General features: G+C 39.9%; 1 protein-coding gene across 1 annotated transcript; it reads right to left on the bottom strand.

The window, feature by feature from the left end:
- Positions 1-3,910: 3,910 nt before the first annotated feature.
- On the bottom strand, positions 3,911-11,321 carry tmem276b (transmembrane protein 276b). Its single transcript, XM_069663699.1, has 4 exons — positions 10,651-11,321; positions 6,296-6,409; positions 4,512-4,649; positions 3,911-4,289 (listed from the first exon to the last, which is right to left on the bottom strand). The coding sequence occupies exons 1-4, from the start codon at positions 11,045-11,047 to the stop codon at positions 4,042-4,044; spliced, it is 897 nt and encodes a 298-aa protein (XP_069519800.1). The 5' UTR covers positions 11,048-11,321; the 3' UTR covers positions 3,911-4,041.
- Positions 11,322-12,360: the final 1,039 nt, after the last annotated feature.

The raw sequence follows: 12,360 nt of genomic DNA, 5'->3' as shown, positions 1-12,360 counted from the left end.
GATGGATGCATAAACAACCTGTATATCTCTTGTTTTTCATTCACTTTACATTACAGGCCTCTAGCAGAGATTTCATCACCTCAGCCTTAAAAAAGGCAAAGACACAAAGTAGAAGTCCTCCCTCTAGGTGGCACCACGTCCTCAGTGACACGAGGCCGAGCCTCCACGCTGGTTTGGAGGACACGAGGGAGAGAAGTGAAAGGGGCGGGGAATACGTTTTCATCTTTAGAGAGAAAAACATTGAGAACAAATACAAACACTAAAGTCACGACACATTAGTAATTACATATTTTATTTCAGTAAAATAAATTAATTAAAAATGGACACAAGTTTTCATATATTGAAAGAAACTAACTGTAATGAGATCATGCAAGACAGTAATGTCTTTATAGTCCCCACGTAACATCTGCAGTGGATTGAACCAGTAAAAATGACCTGTAGAAAATAATAGCTGTGCTACTGAAACGAGTGCCACTTTAAATGTTGGCGTTGTCACCGGGCACCTCTCATTGCACAGAGTACATTTCTAAGTTCCTCATGAAACACAGGAAGTCGCCACTTGCGAGGGATTTTACAACAATTTAAAATACATTGTTACACTGTGCCGACCTCATCCGTTCTCTAAAGCACATTATTGTTCATGTTTTGTAAATCTGCTACTGTGTGCTACTGTTGTTCTTCACTGGAACTCGATCCAATCAATGTCAAATCTTAAGATTTAAAACACAGACTTTTCTTTGTGTTGTCTTTTTTTAAATTGACTATATGAGTCACAGGGTTGTAAAAATGTGCTTTAGATTTTTGCTTGTAATACTTTTAGACAAAGTCCTGCACATGTGCAGTGGTGGCACAACAGTACTGTAAAAGTCAGATTTTTTTCCTCCTAATATACACAAAAAAAAGAGTTGTGTGCAATTGTGCTTCAGTCCTAACAACACATTATACTTGCACCATGTACTTATACATTACAGTTTACTGCTTACAGTAATACTTATATTACTGTGCATCAGTTTGGGTGTAAACTGAGAACTTCATAAAAGCAAAACACCAAACAGCATTCTGTGAGTCGCAGGACATCAGAGTAACACTGACTCATCTGTCTGTGTACTAACCATAGATATAAACACTTTATATTTATGGTATGTCCTTGATTCTGGCATAAATATTTTCACAATAAGAGCCTAGACCGACTGACCCCACACACACGACATGTTATAAACCCAAACTGTTTGTAAAAGACACATCAGGGTGCTTATTACATGCTCTGGTCATCTTTTGCTCCCACGTGTGGCCTTGCAAACATAAAATGTAAAACTTCACCTGCTCAGACTCCAGGTTCACAGACTTTTATGAGACCCAGCAAAGTGCAAAGGTTCAACAAGACACTGAAGATACAGTTTTCAATCATGCCTCGGTTAATTTCCTCGACTTCTGTAAAGTGGTAAACCTCATGAGGAGGTGGATGGTGATGGTGATGGTGAAAGGACTGAACATCACACACAGTGTTGTCAATACACATTATAACACCTTTTTTTTTCTAAGAAAGTTATCTGACATAGCTGATAGAATATCTCATGACTCATCTCCAGCAGTCGACATTTATAAAAACTTCATCACACATGGCTGTTATATTCTTGGATCATGGACTTGTGGTGACGTTTCAAAATAAAAATTTGTCCTATGATGACCGGGAGGAAATGACAGAAAACTGGCTGCTGTGAGTTATTTTCATCCACAAGTGTCACCAGGCGAATCAATTCATGTTCCATCAAACAAACAAACTACACACACGCTTTTCAAACCCTCTCACACGGCCCGACACCACCCCACACACCATGAAATATAGTGTTTTAAGTTAGTACACTGGTGTTCTGCACTGATTTTACTAATGACACATTTTGAGCTGTTTATCACACATCACTCCAGCTGTTGATTTGAAATTGAGCTACCCATTTTGAATCAGAAAGGTTGTCAAAGAATGTATTACATTAAATTTACCTGATAGTTTGTTGCTTCTGAAAACATATTGTTGGACGATAGCGTCCATTAACACAACACTCTAGATAGAAAGGGAAATGCATTTTTATAGCACACCTCTTGTCGTATTGTGCACCCATTTCATGTTAGAAGCCAAAATGATACAAACAGATTCTTTAAAATCTTATATCACAATCCATCATGTTTTCTTCTACTACGAAACACATGTGCTTCCTAAGCTTGAACCAGGATATTTACTGACCAATCAGTCAAATTTGAGCAGCACAGAAAGAAGATTCAACTGTTAGCTAGCTAGCAACAGAATGGTAACTTGTGGTGTCTCCCGATGTTTGCCCACAACAACGTAATTAATCCTGTTTCATTTAGAAATATCGCAGGATACAGAAGGTGGACATGTTGTAAAATCTGGTTTCATCTCCACTCAAAATGAGTACACAGTGTGTATTTGGAAAACAGCTTTTTCACATACATAACTGCAGCTTTTCTAAATTAGTATTTGTGCTTTTTCGTCATCAGTTTTTGAGGTATTTTTAATCCACTGATTGAATAAGAGAAATTTAACATACTACATTCTAAACACTGTACCATTTTGTAAGTTTGTACACTATAAATATGGATACAACTGATCAAGAAATTAAACAAGATATGTTGTTGATCAGTCTTTGAATTTGGGATGCCACATTCTTAATCTTAATGGTTTTTTTTATGAATTTGTTATTTTATTTATGGTTCAGTTTTGTGCTAAAACACCAACAAATATCATCAGAGTAAGCAGCTCCTCCGTTCACATAGTGGGACATGATATCCGTCACATAAATCAACTTCAGTTTAGTGGTTTCTGAGTCACATTTGAGTTTCTAAATTACTTTAAGGATTCTGAACGCAGCTTGTGCTTTTGTTTTCACATGAATCACTGAGGATTTTTTTCTTCCAATATTGCTTCGCTTGCTTGTTTTTTGGAGTATTTCACAAAAGGCCGACCAATATTAAGTGTAAACAATGGAGCGATTAAACACCACGGTTTGATTTCTGTCCTCTGTCAGGTTATGATTCAGCCGTCAGCTAACGCCTGCCTCTGATTTGTGCCACAAAATACCTTCACGTTTTTGAACCCAACAGTGGATTCAGGCTCCTCGCACCATCCTGTAACAGCATCCTCTCATACTGTCAGCCATCCTCACCTCTAAACAAACAGAAAACAAACATTCTTATTCAAAATCTACTTTACACAAACAATGATCTGGATCTACACAGAGATGCATTTGTACATAGAGAATCTTTAAAGAACGTTTTGCTTTTTAATGTTAATTTACTTCTGTGTGTTTTATCGCATACTGACCACGCTGCTCGATGCACTTTGTGTTCTGCAGAGGCTGCAGACGTTCCCCCCCGGGGCTCATGTTTCATATCAGTTAGTGTGCTACACTAAAGATAAGCAACGGGCCGTCGACGCCAGAATTTTTTTTTCATTACGAACAATAACACAGCACACATCACTTGACTGAAAGAGGAATGCTGACATGATGCTCTGGCCTGATGTTTTGCTTGTTACTTTCTTTTGGAGGATTGCTCCCATGATTCATTCGGAGTAATTGAGCGTGTGTGGAAACGCATGTGCTGGTGTGTGCGTGTGTGTGTGTGCTGTGTGGGAGTGTATGTGTTTGAGAGAGCACCATTTTAAGACAAATTCTCCTCAGAGAAAACAGTCAGCTCAAAATCGCCATAAAGTCAGCATGTCAAACATCTGAACCCAAAAAAAGAGTCTTATTTGTGCTATGAGAGCCGTGCTCCATCCAAACGTTACTGTAGGTGTCACTCTTTGTGTTCCTGGAGGTCCCAGATGAGGTGTGTGAAGTTTGTCGTCGCTCTGCTCCTCCTCAGGCACACTGAACACTGACGGGGGGGGGGGGGGGGGGGGGGGGATGGCGATGTTGAGGGTGGTGTGAGATGGTGATCAGACAAAAACTGTTTCAGAGTCAAACATCAAAGTTGGAAGGGTGTGCTTTGTGCGTTCTGTGGGTCAGTCGCTTCACGACGCCGCTGTCACACGGTTCCGTTCTCCTGCCTCGGCTTGTGGGTCGTCGTGCGAGCGGGCGTGCTCAGAGAGGGGGCCAGGGTGCAGAGGAAGCCGGCCAGCAACGTGAGGCCGAGGCCCCCCCAGGCACAAAACATGGACCAGCCATAGCCATGGCTAATGTCCTCAGGGAGGCCGTACATGTAGCGGGGGTAGCGGGATAACTCGAAGTTGATTCCTGCCACACATGTGCACAGGGAGATGATGCAGCATGTTCCTGTGTGTGCAGAGGAGACAACAGTGATTTAAAATGACTAAATTATTAAATTCCTTCATGTTCTAAGTATCTTAATGCAGGACAGAAGTCATGTTACTGCAGGACATTGATCCACAGTCTCATGCTAAACCAAAGGTGCTCTCAGCTGTCACCAAATAAACACGAAAACAGAATAAAATGTTTGTGTGTGTGTGTAAGCGAGCATATGTGCTCTCACAGTACCTCCCATGAGAAAGAGTAGCCCAGCTACATATTGCATGAGGTCATGCTGCTGGCAGCATCCCAGCACTCCAATGATCCAGCCAAAGAGAATGATGGACACGGCCATGCCCACGAAGCCGGCCGTCATTCTTCTTAGATCTGCAGGCAGAGAGTAAAACCGTCACCAAGAACACTGTAACTTACACGTACTGATAAATAGAGACTGATGTTTAAACAGGTAATTATTATATTATTACTTTATTTGTATTATCAAACAGAAAAGATTAACTCTACCAATAACCTTATGTAAGCCTTAACAGGTACAAGAATCATTCGTATCTACATCTGAATGTCAAAGATTTAAGTGAAAACATTTGATTTTATGGATCGGTAATTTTCTATTTCTTATTTCCTTGGAGGTTTTCTGGAAAGAGCTGGTAAGGGAAAATAGTAATGGAAATAAGAACCTTTTTTAAACAAAGTCTTTAATTAAACTCCTATAAATATTAATTTTTCTTTCAATTTTAAATATAATGAATGTATGCTTTTCTACAAATACATTTTAGGTTTAATTAATTTACTGCTTAACGGCTCACAAGACTTGTTAAAAAGATTGGACACCTCTAACTCAATTATTTTCCAAAAACCTCCTGAAATTATTCAGAAATCAAAGGCCTATAATTAAAGCTTTACACCAATAAGCTAAAACTAAGGATGATATTGTGATGGATACAAACAAAACTAGAACCAAAGCGAGATCTAGATTATATATTAGAGGTATGCATCATTCAGAATAAAACAAAAAGCCTGTTTAACACAGAAACTATCACAGCAGACTCACAACAACACTGAATTTTAAACTGAGAAGAGAAACTTCAAACACTGAAACTCACTTCTGATGCAATCTAAGGTCAAACGACTCCCTCATTCTCTCCTTTTTAATCTCTTTGAGCCGGGATATCAAGTAAGAAATGCGCGCCAATCCAGCAGAGATTTAAGGAAAGACACTGAACCGTCTGACCTCATGTCCTCAGATAAACCCATCTAAAGCCAGCGGCTCCTAATAGTGACGACCTGATGATAACCTCTGCTCATCAGTCTAGACGGAGGAGCGCAGGGCTTATGAGGTCAGTGATAAATTGAGGCGTGAAAGGGAACTGGGCCTTAAACATGTGATGTTTAAGCTTTCAAACAATTTAACATGAACATTTAACCTGTGTAAAAAAAGGGTAAGGTGTCTTTAAAAATGGGAACTTGTGATTTATGAATGTGATGATGAATATCAAAGAATACTTTTGGTACAGTTATGCTTCCATATTGAAAAAACGCTTCGCACATCCGTTTCAAAACAGGTGCGTAGGAGAGGAACAGGTCAGACAACAAAAAGAGTGTAAACTCCTGCACACTGCAATGTTTCGGTACTAGACCTTCATCAGGCAAACAATGCTTCTGAAATGAATGAAAAAATACAGGCCCCAAAATAGTGCCCTGAGGAACACCACATTTCAGATATAACTATATATATATATGCTAAACTGAGATCCCTAAACCCCTGAATGCAATGGGAGCTCTTGGAGATAAAGATTTCAAATGATTACTGAACAAAGAGTATCAATATTAGTGGTGGTAGATCATTTATTTTCTCAACCTTTTCGGTTTATTTTGTCTCTTTTTATTGCTGTCTGTTATTAAATAGACTAGGATCAGAAAGAGAAAACTAAGAGATATGCACAAGAGAGATAATCAGTGACAAACTTAAATGCTCAACCAACTTCAGAAAGACAGAAAAATGCTTTCAGACTTACGGAGTGCGTGCCACTCGTCCTGTCGTATGGTCTTTGTAATGTTGATGGGTAAATTTCGTGGTAGGATGGACGAAGAGTAGTGATACTTGACTGGGGTACATCTCTGAATGATTCCTGGTGAAAAGAAAATAATGGAGACCATTATAAGAGGTTCAACAGAAGATAATTAAGTAAAAATTACATTCTGAACTCTTTCGCGACTTGTGGGATTATGATATAATATACACCGTTGAAAAGCTTCGTATTCGTTTCACACCCTCGCTGAGTTTTCATTCACAGAGATGGCCTTATTAACCTCATGTTCCCAAACACTCCTACAATGTTATTAAGGGGGGATTAGGAAACGATATGGAATGTTATGCTACTGAAGGCCAGATAAACAACATTAATTGCTCCCATTTAAAGTCAATCTCTTTATATCGACTTGATGGTCAGTGCTTAATCTAGATTTAAAGTACTCACTATCTGATACATAGAGAATTTAAACTTCAGGGGCATGTATGCAGTTCAACTTCCACTTGTCTCCAACAGGCTACAGCCATGGCACACATTCCTTTTAGTTATCAATGATTAATGGTTTGATGATACAATCACAAAATAAATTCCCTTAACTTTTGTCGAAGCTTTTGTCATCATTTGTTAATCTCTGATTTTTAGACGCTTTTCCTCTGAGAGCTGTGTTTGTGATCCTCAAGACTTTGATCTAAACAGTCTTTGTTGAGGCGCCCATGGCTGCTACTGAAGAAAGAGATTTATATATTAGAGTGGCATTTTAGACCAAATATTGTTTATCATGTTTTCCAGACGGGCTTATTTGGTTTTCGTAGCCAACGTGCATAACATCTTTTCTTTTGTTTCAGTGCATCACAAATTAAAAGCATCGGAGTTCAGCCTTCGATACAAAGCTGCTTTGAATGCAAATCAAGGAGAGCACAACTTCACATCTCAAGTTCGGGGAAATTAACTTTAAATACGACTTAACTTTCAAGACTCATGAGAAATTGTTTTTTGAATTATCAGACCAAATGATCTGGCAGTATCTTAAATACCCTGCACACCTCTGGTAGATCCAAACAGGTTATTTATTACATCTGCCGAAGAGGTTAAGTTCCTGGGTGAATATTTATGTTTTTCAGCAGCATTAGAGAAAAACTAATGACTCAATTTTCATGAAACGTGGTGGAAGGGTTTAGCAATGAGCCAAGAAAGAACACATTATATATTGGACCAGATCCCATTCATAAACAAAGAGAAACTATTACACCAGTGTTGAAACAATCGCAGCGTCTCTGACTCATTAACAAGTATAAATGCCTCTCTGATGGACATATAGTTTTTTTTAATAATGAATGCTATTGTGCTCTAAGCATTTGATATTTTTGCATATGCAAATATCTACAGATATTTTATATTACCTTTCACAACTGTATGTTAAGTATGGTGTAGTGGTTAGCACTGTCACCTCGCAGCAACAAGGTTCTGGTTTAAAGCCTGCCGGCCTGCCGTGTTTTCATTTTCTCCTGCTGCCTATTTGGCAACAGTCCAAAGACATAAACTCAGGTTAATTGTTGGCCTAATTTGCCTGTAGTGTCAGTGTCAGCCCCGTGATTGATCTGTGATTGACCGGCGACCAGTTCAGGGTGTACCCCTCCTCTCGTCCGATGTCGGCTGAGATAAGGCGTACAGATAATGGATGGATGTTAAGAGGAAGGGCCTACATGATAGACTCACAGAAGAGATGCTGATGCTTCAGCAAGGCACACCATATTTTGACATAATTTTCATGTTGGCGGCAGGCACTTTGGCTTCCTCCCACAGTCCAAAACATACTTTCCTATTACCTAGTGAGGTTCCCAATAGGTGTGAATGTAAGCCTTAATGGTTGTTGCTATGTGTCAGCCCTGTGATTGACTGGCGATATGTCCAAGGTTTATCCCGCCTCTCTCCAATTGCCACCTCGGGTCCCCACCCCCTTCGACCCTTTGAGGATGAATGGTTTATACAAGGCATGGGTAGATTGATATGTCGGTTGCGCTTGGATATTTGCATATAGAAGAACTTTTGATTTGGGGACTTAATTTGTAATTCTTACCTCTCTTACCAAGTTGACAGAACTGATGACATATTACGCAGAAACGTGGCCAAACAAAGAAAAAGCTGGCTTGATGGTCAAAGAATTTTATCAATTCACTTATTGGAAATCAACTATTTGGCTTATTTTTGTTGTAACCCTTAGTCGCCAAGTTGCCACGTAGAGTTACATAGTTTAGTTTTAAACAATAAAATAATAAACATATTGTTTGTATTGAGTCCATTTTGTTTCCAAAATTGCAGCTTCAAGCCCATGAACTTGCCAAAGTCAGAAGATAGACTTCCCAGTGCAGCAATATCAGCCAAAATAAGTGAAAACACCTGTGTGGGTGTGAAAGTGTAAAACTGAAAGCCAGATTTAAGTCCAAACCTGCGTAGTGTTAGATTAGATTGGACTGCACACATGCTGCAAAGTATTTATATGAATGAACATATTTGAACACCTAAGAAATTGCCACAATTCCGGAAAATAAAATATCCTACAATCCTAACCTAATCTTACTGGCTTCTGAAAAGTGATTTCTCTTTTGTGTTAAAACGTGGTCATCCTGCTTCCATGCTGACGGGCATGATCTCAATCCATCTGGCTGAGTGGCTGTCAGTAGTCATGCACCATTATAGCTCTAAACCCAGCTTTTTTAGAACTATTAAATGGCTCAATTAGGTCCCTTTATGTGTGCTTAAAACGTCACAGCACTTTGACAAGTGGCCCATCTCATGTGCAATTTTACCTTCTATGTAGTGCATGTGACAAATGACAGAGGAAGGAGGACTGAGGAACAAAATGAAAGCTGGACATTAAGCTCTCTTCACTTTGTCTTAAACTTCTACAACATTTATTTGTCCTTACAAAGCTCGCTATTCAAACAAATATTAGATAGTAAGAATATTAAGTTATTATTTCAAATCGTTTAGTTATCAAAGCCTGTATTGTGCTTTAACATAATTGTGTTAAAGGAATAAACATGACCTTAAGAATCAGACAAATGTATCATATGTCCACTCACAGATACCGTCTGTAGCCATGGAAATGTAGAGTAAAGAGATATCATTATACTTGAAATTTACCCAAATTCTATCCTGCACCTTCTTTCTGCCTTGAGGAGCTACAAGCACTATGGAGATCAGTTAAAAATACACATTATATCACACATTCAGGCTTAAGGTGTGGACATAATATCATGCACACATGGATAATTCATATCCAACACACTAGCACTTAAAGCACAGAAGTTATGTGAAGCTTGAAATATCTGTCATACCTGAGACAATCTAAAACAATGGTTAGATAACAAGCTTCATAAAGGTGTTGCAGAGGTATTGCATTATGTTCACACCAGGAAGTCTACTGATGAAGACTGAGAGGATCAATCAGTTAAACAAAAACACAACAGTGGTTTCATCATGTACACTGTCGGTGTCGATACTAAAAGATGACATAAACATGAACTGTACACTGCTGTCAATGTATAAGGGCTTTTATAAAGCAGAACATTGCACTGTATTGACTGTATTATTCCAGAGACATATATTGTTCATTTTCTATCATTATTCTTTACATAAGATGTTTCAGTTGTTGGAGTTAAAATCATTATTCCTAGCTTTGTTGTTGAAGGAACACAGTATTGCTGACAACCTCGAGAGTCAATGCTTTGAAGAGCAACCTGTCATCTTCTGATTTGTCGAAGTATAAAGCCCCATCTTTGTCTTTTTTGACTAAACAACACATTGTGACACCCATGTTTTCCCACACAGGGAGGTTCCCCTCTTTGTGTAAGTGCTCAGTTTTAGAACCTTAGTGTGGACCAGGTGATGCATACATGAGTGAGGCCTGAAATATGGCTTCTCATTGTTGTTCACAAAGCAAACCTTTTCCGTGTTTTTTCCTCTGCTGTTAACCAAAAAAAACCCATACCAAATGTATCAATCATTTAGCTTCTGTAGCTCTATGAAAACACTGCTTTCTGACATAAATCTTCATAAGATGTTGCCTAGTCTGTTTCAGATGCAGGAGACCGGCCATTATCTGAGAGAGAGGCTCAGGCAGAGGAGGTTCACTCAGCACCATGGACAGCGAAATCCACCATTAAAGAAATAAGCGTCTAAAAACATCTTCATCTTTATAAGAAAAAACCTTAAATATAAACGTTAACATTAATATGAGACAGTGGGCCTGTGTTTGTGTCAAGCTAGGTGTGAGCTCATCGCCGAGCATCACGGCCTGCTGCACACAACAAGGCGTCTGACAGACTGCTCGTGTTTACCTTTATGAATAAGGTCCTCGGTCTCCAGGTCGAAGCCCTCGCGGTGACACTTCCTCCACAGCCCGGAGATGGTGGAGTTAAACTGCCGGTTGCAGTGAGACTCCATGGCGGACGCTGCGGCCAGGAAGTGCCGCTTCTCCCGGATGAGAGCCACAGCATCTGGGCCGTTACCTTTCCTCTCCAGGCTCTTTGGAGGCATCTGGAGGGGCAGGTTGTGGTTTGAAATGTAGATGTACCCCGGGTCGTTCCGCTTGTTCGCATAGTTTTTACACCTCTCTCGGTGCCTCCTCGCGTCGGTCTCGTACCAATAATCGGTGCAAATCGCCATGGCGAGCAGCCCCAGCGCACAGAACGCCAAGAAGAGCCCTGTGCCTGTTAATATTTTCATAGCGGCCATCTTCCCCCGCTCGATGGAGAGCCCAAACAGTCGCAAGAAGGTTCCTCCGTGGCCGTGGTGTTGGTGGTTGGTGGTACCGCGTGAAATGAATCACGACGGCACTCAAAGCCGCGCGCAGTCCTGCACGAGGAGCATGATGATGGTGCAAGGCCAGTGGTGTCCGGACTGGATGCTGCGGTCTATTGTTGTGGTGCCCGGTGGATGCTATGTTGTTCCCACCATCTGTTATGGTACAGGAGGAGAGGGGATGGATGGCGACCAGCGCTGTGAGGAGGAGGAGGAGGCGGCAGGGGCAGGGATGTAGTTGCGTGCTCTCTCCTCCAGGCTGTTGCAGGATGGGGAGGACAGGAATGTGCTGGGCACTGATCATTTGTAATGCTTGAATGGTCACCTTTTTGGGTTTGGTAAACATGTAAAAACAGGTGCAATAGAGTTAAATCATATTTAATTCAGATATTAAATCAGTAAAGTGGAAATGTGAGTTCATGAAAAGCAGCTTAACAGAGGATCAAGCTGGTGATTTAATGCAGATTTTATGACTCAAGACTATTGCAAAATTGTCAGTTTTACATGATGTACTATGTTTGAATGTTTAATGTAGTTTTAAGAATTATTAATTGACTCTTGTCTGGAAAAGGTCAGAATATAAAGTAAGTTTTTAACCTCTATGGCTCCCAGAGCTAAAAATTGTCCATGCATTCTACCTTTTTTTAAACAGGTGGTGATCCAATGAGAGAAGTTTACTCCTGCATGGGGGCCTTAAGCACACAGGCCAGCACTTACACAATAATACACAAGTGCCACAGAGACCCAAAAAAAACAAACATTCAAAAAATATGGCCCCCCCAAAATAATGGTAAAGATCAAAGCAGCAATAAATAGATGTAAACACATACAACAGTCAGGGACAAGTTAACCTTAAATGTCTGCAGTCAGATCTGATACTTTCCATTTGTTGTTGTTTGTCATGATTAGCGTCTTTCATTATGTAGATTTCAATATACAGTTGGATATATTATAAGGTGTTGTTAAATCACTCAACGACACTATTACTAACTATTATTTGTACTATGTTTTTGTTGTGTTCTGGATTGTTATCAAGACATTGTAAACATTGTACAACTGACTGTACTTCATTATAACCACGTCATTAACGTAAATCTAATTTGACTGAAACAAAAGACCTATTTCTTGAAACACATCCACCTTTAATTCCTTCTTTTCTAACGTTTTCACACTTAAACGGGACTCAGCCACCGTCAGTGATGTGAGACCATCTGTTACCAAGCTTTTTGGAACCGTTTCCTGATGGC

This window comes from Semicossyphus pulcher, unplaced genomic scaffold (assembly GCF_022749685.1).
Source record: "Semicossyphus pulcher isolate SPU_LCO1_2020_fin unplaced genomic scaffold, fSemPul1.0.p SCAF_1, whole genome shotgun sequence".
In the NCBI taxonomy this organism is placed as follows: domain Eukaryota; kingdom Metazoa; phylum Chordata; class Actinopteri; order Labriformes; family Labridae; genus Semicossyphus; species Semicossyphus pulcher.
The sequence above is the reverse complement of the archived record's forward strand: the minus strand, read 5'-3'. Positions and strand labels throughout refer to the sequence as shown.

Coding starts and splice junctions, on each gene's coding strand:
- tmem276b (XM_069663699.1), bottom strand. CDS start 11,047: ATGGCCGCTATGAAAATATTAACAGGCACAGGGCTCTTCTTGGCGTTC. Junction 6,410..10,650: donor CGAGGACCTTATTCATAAAG/GTAAACACGAGC, acceptor TCTTTTCACCAG/GAATCATTCAGAGATGTACC. Junction 4,650..6,295: donor GGACGAGTGGCACGCACTCC/GTAAGTCTGAAA, acceptor CTCTGCCTGCAG/ATCTAAGAAGAATGACGGCC.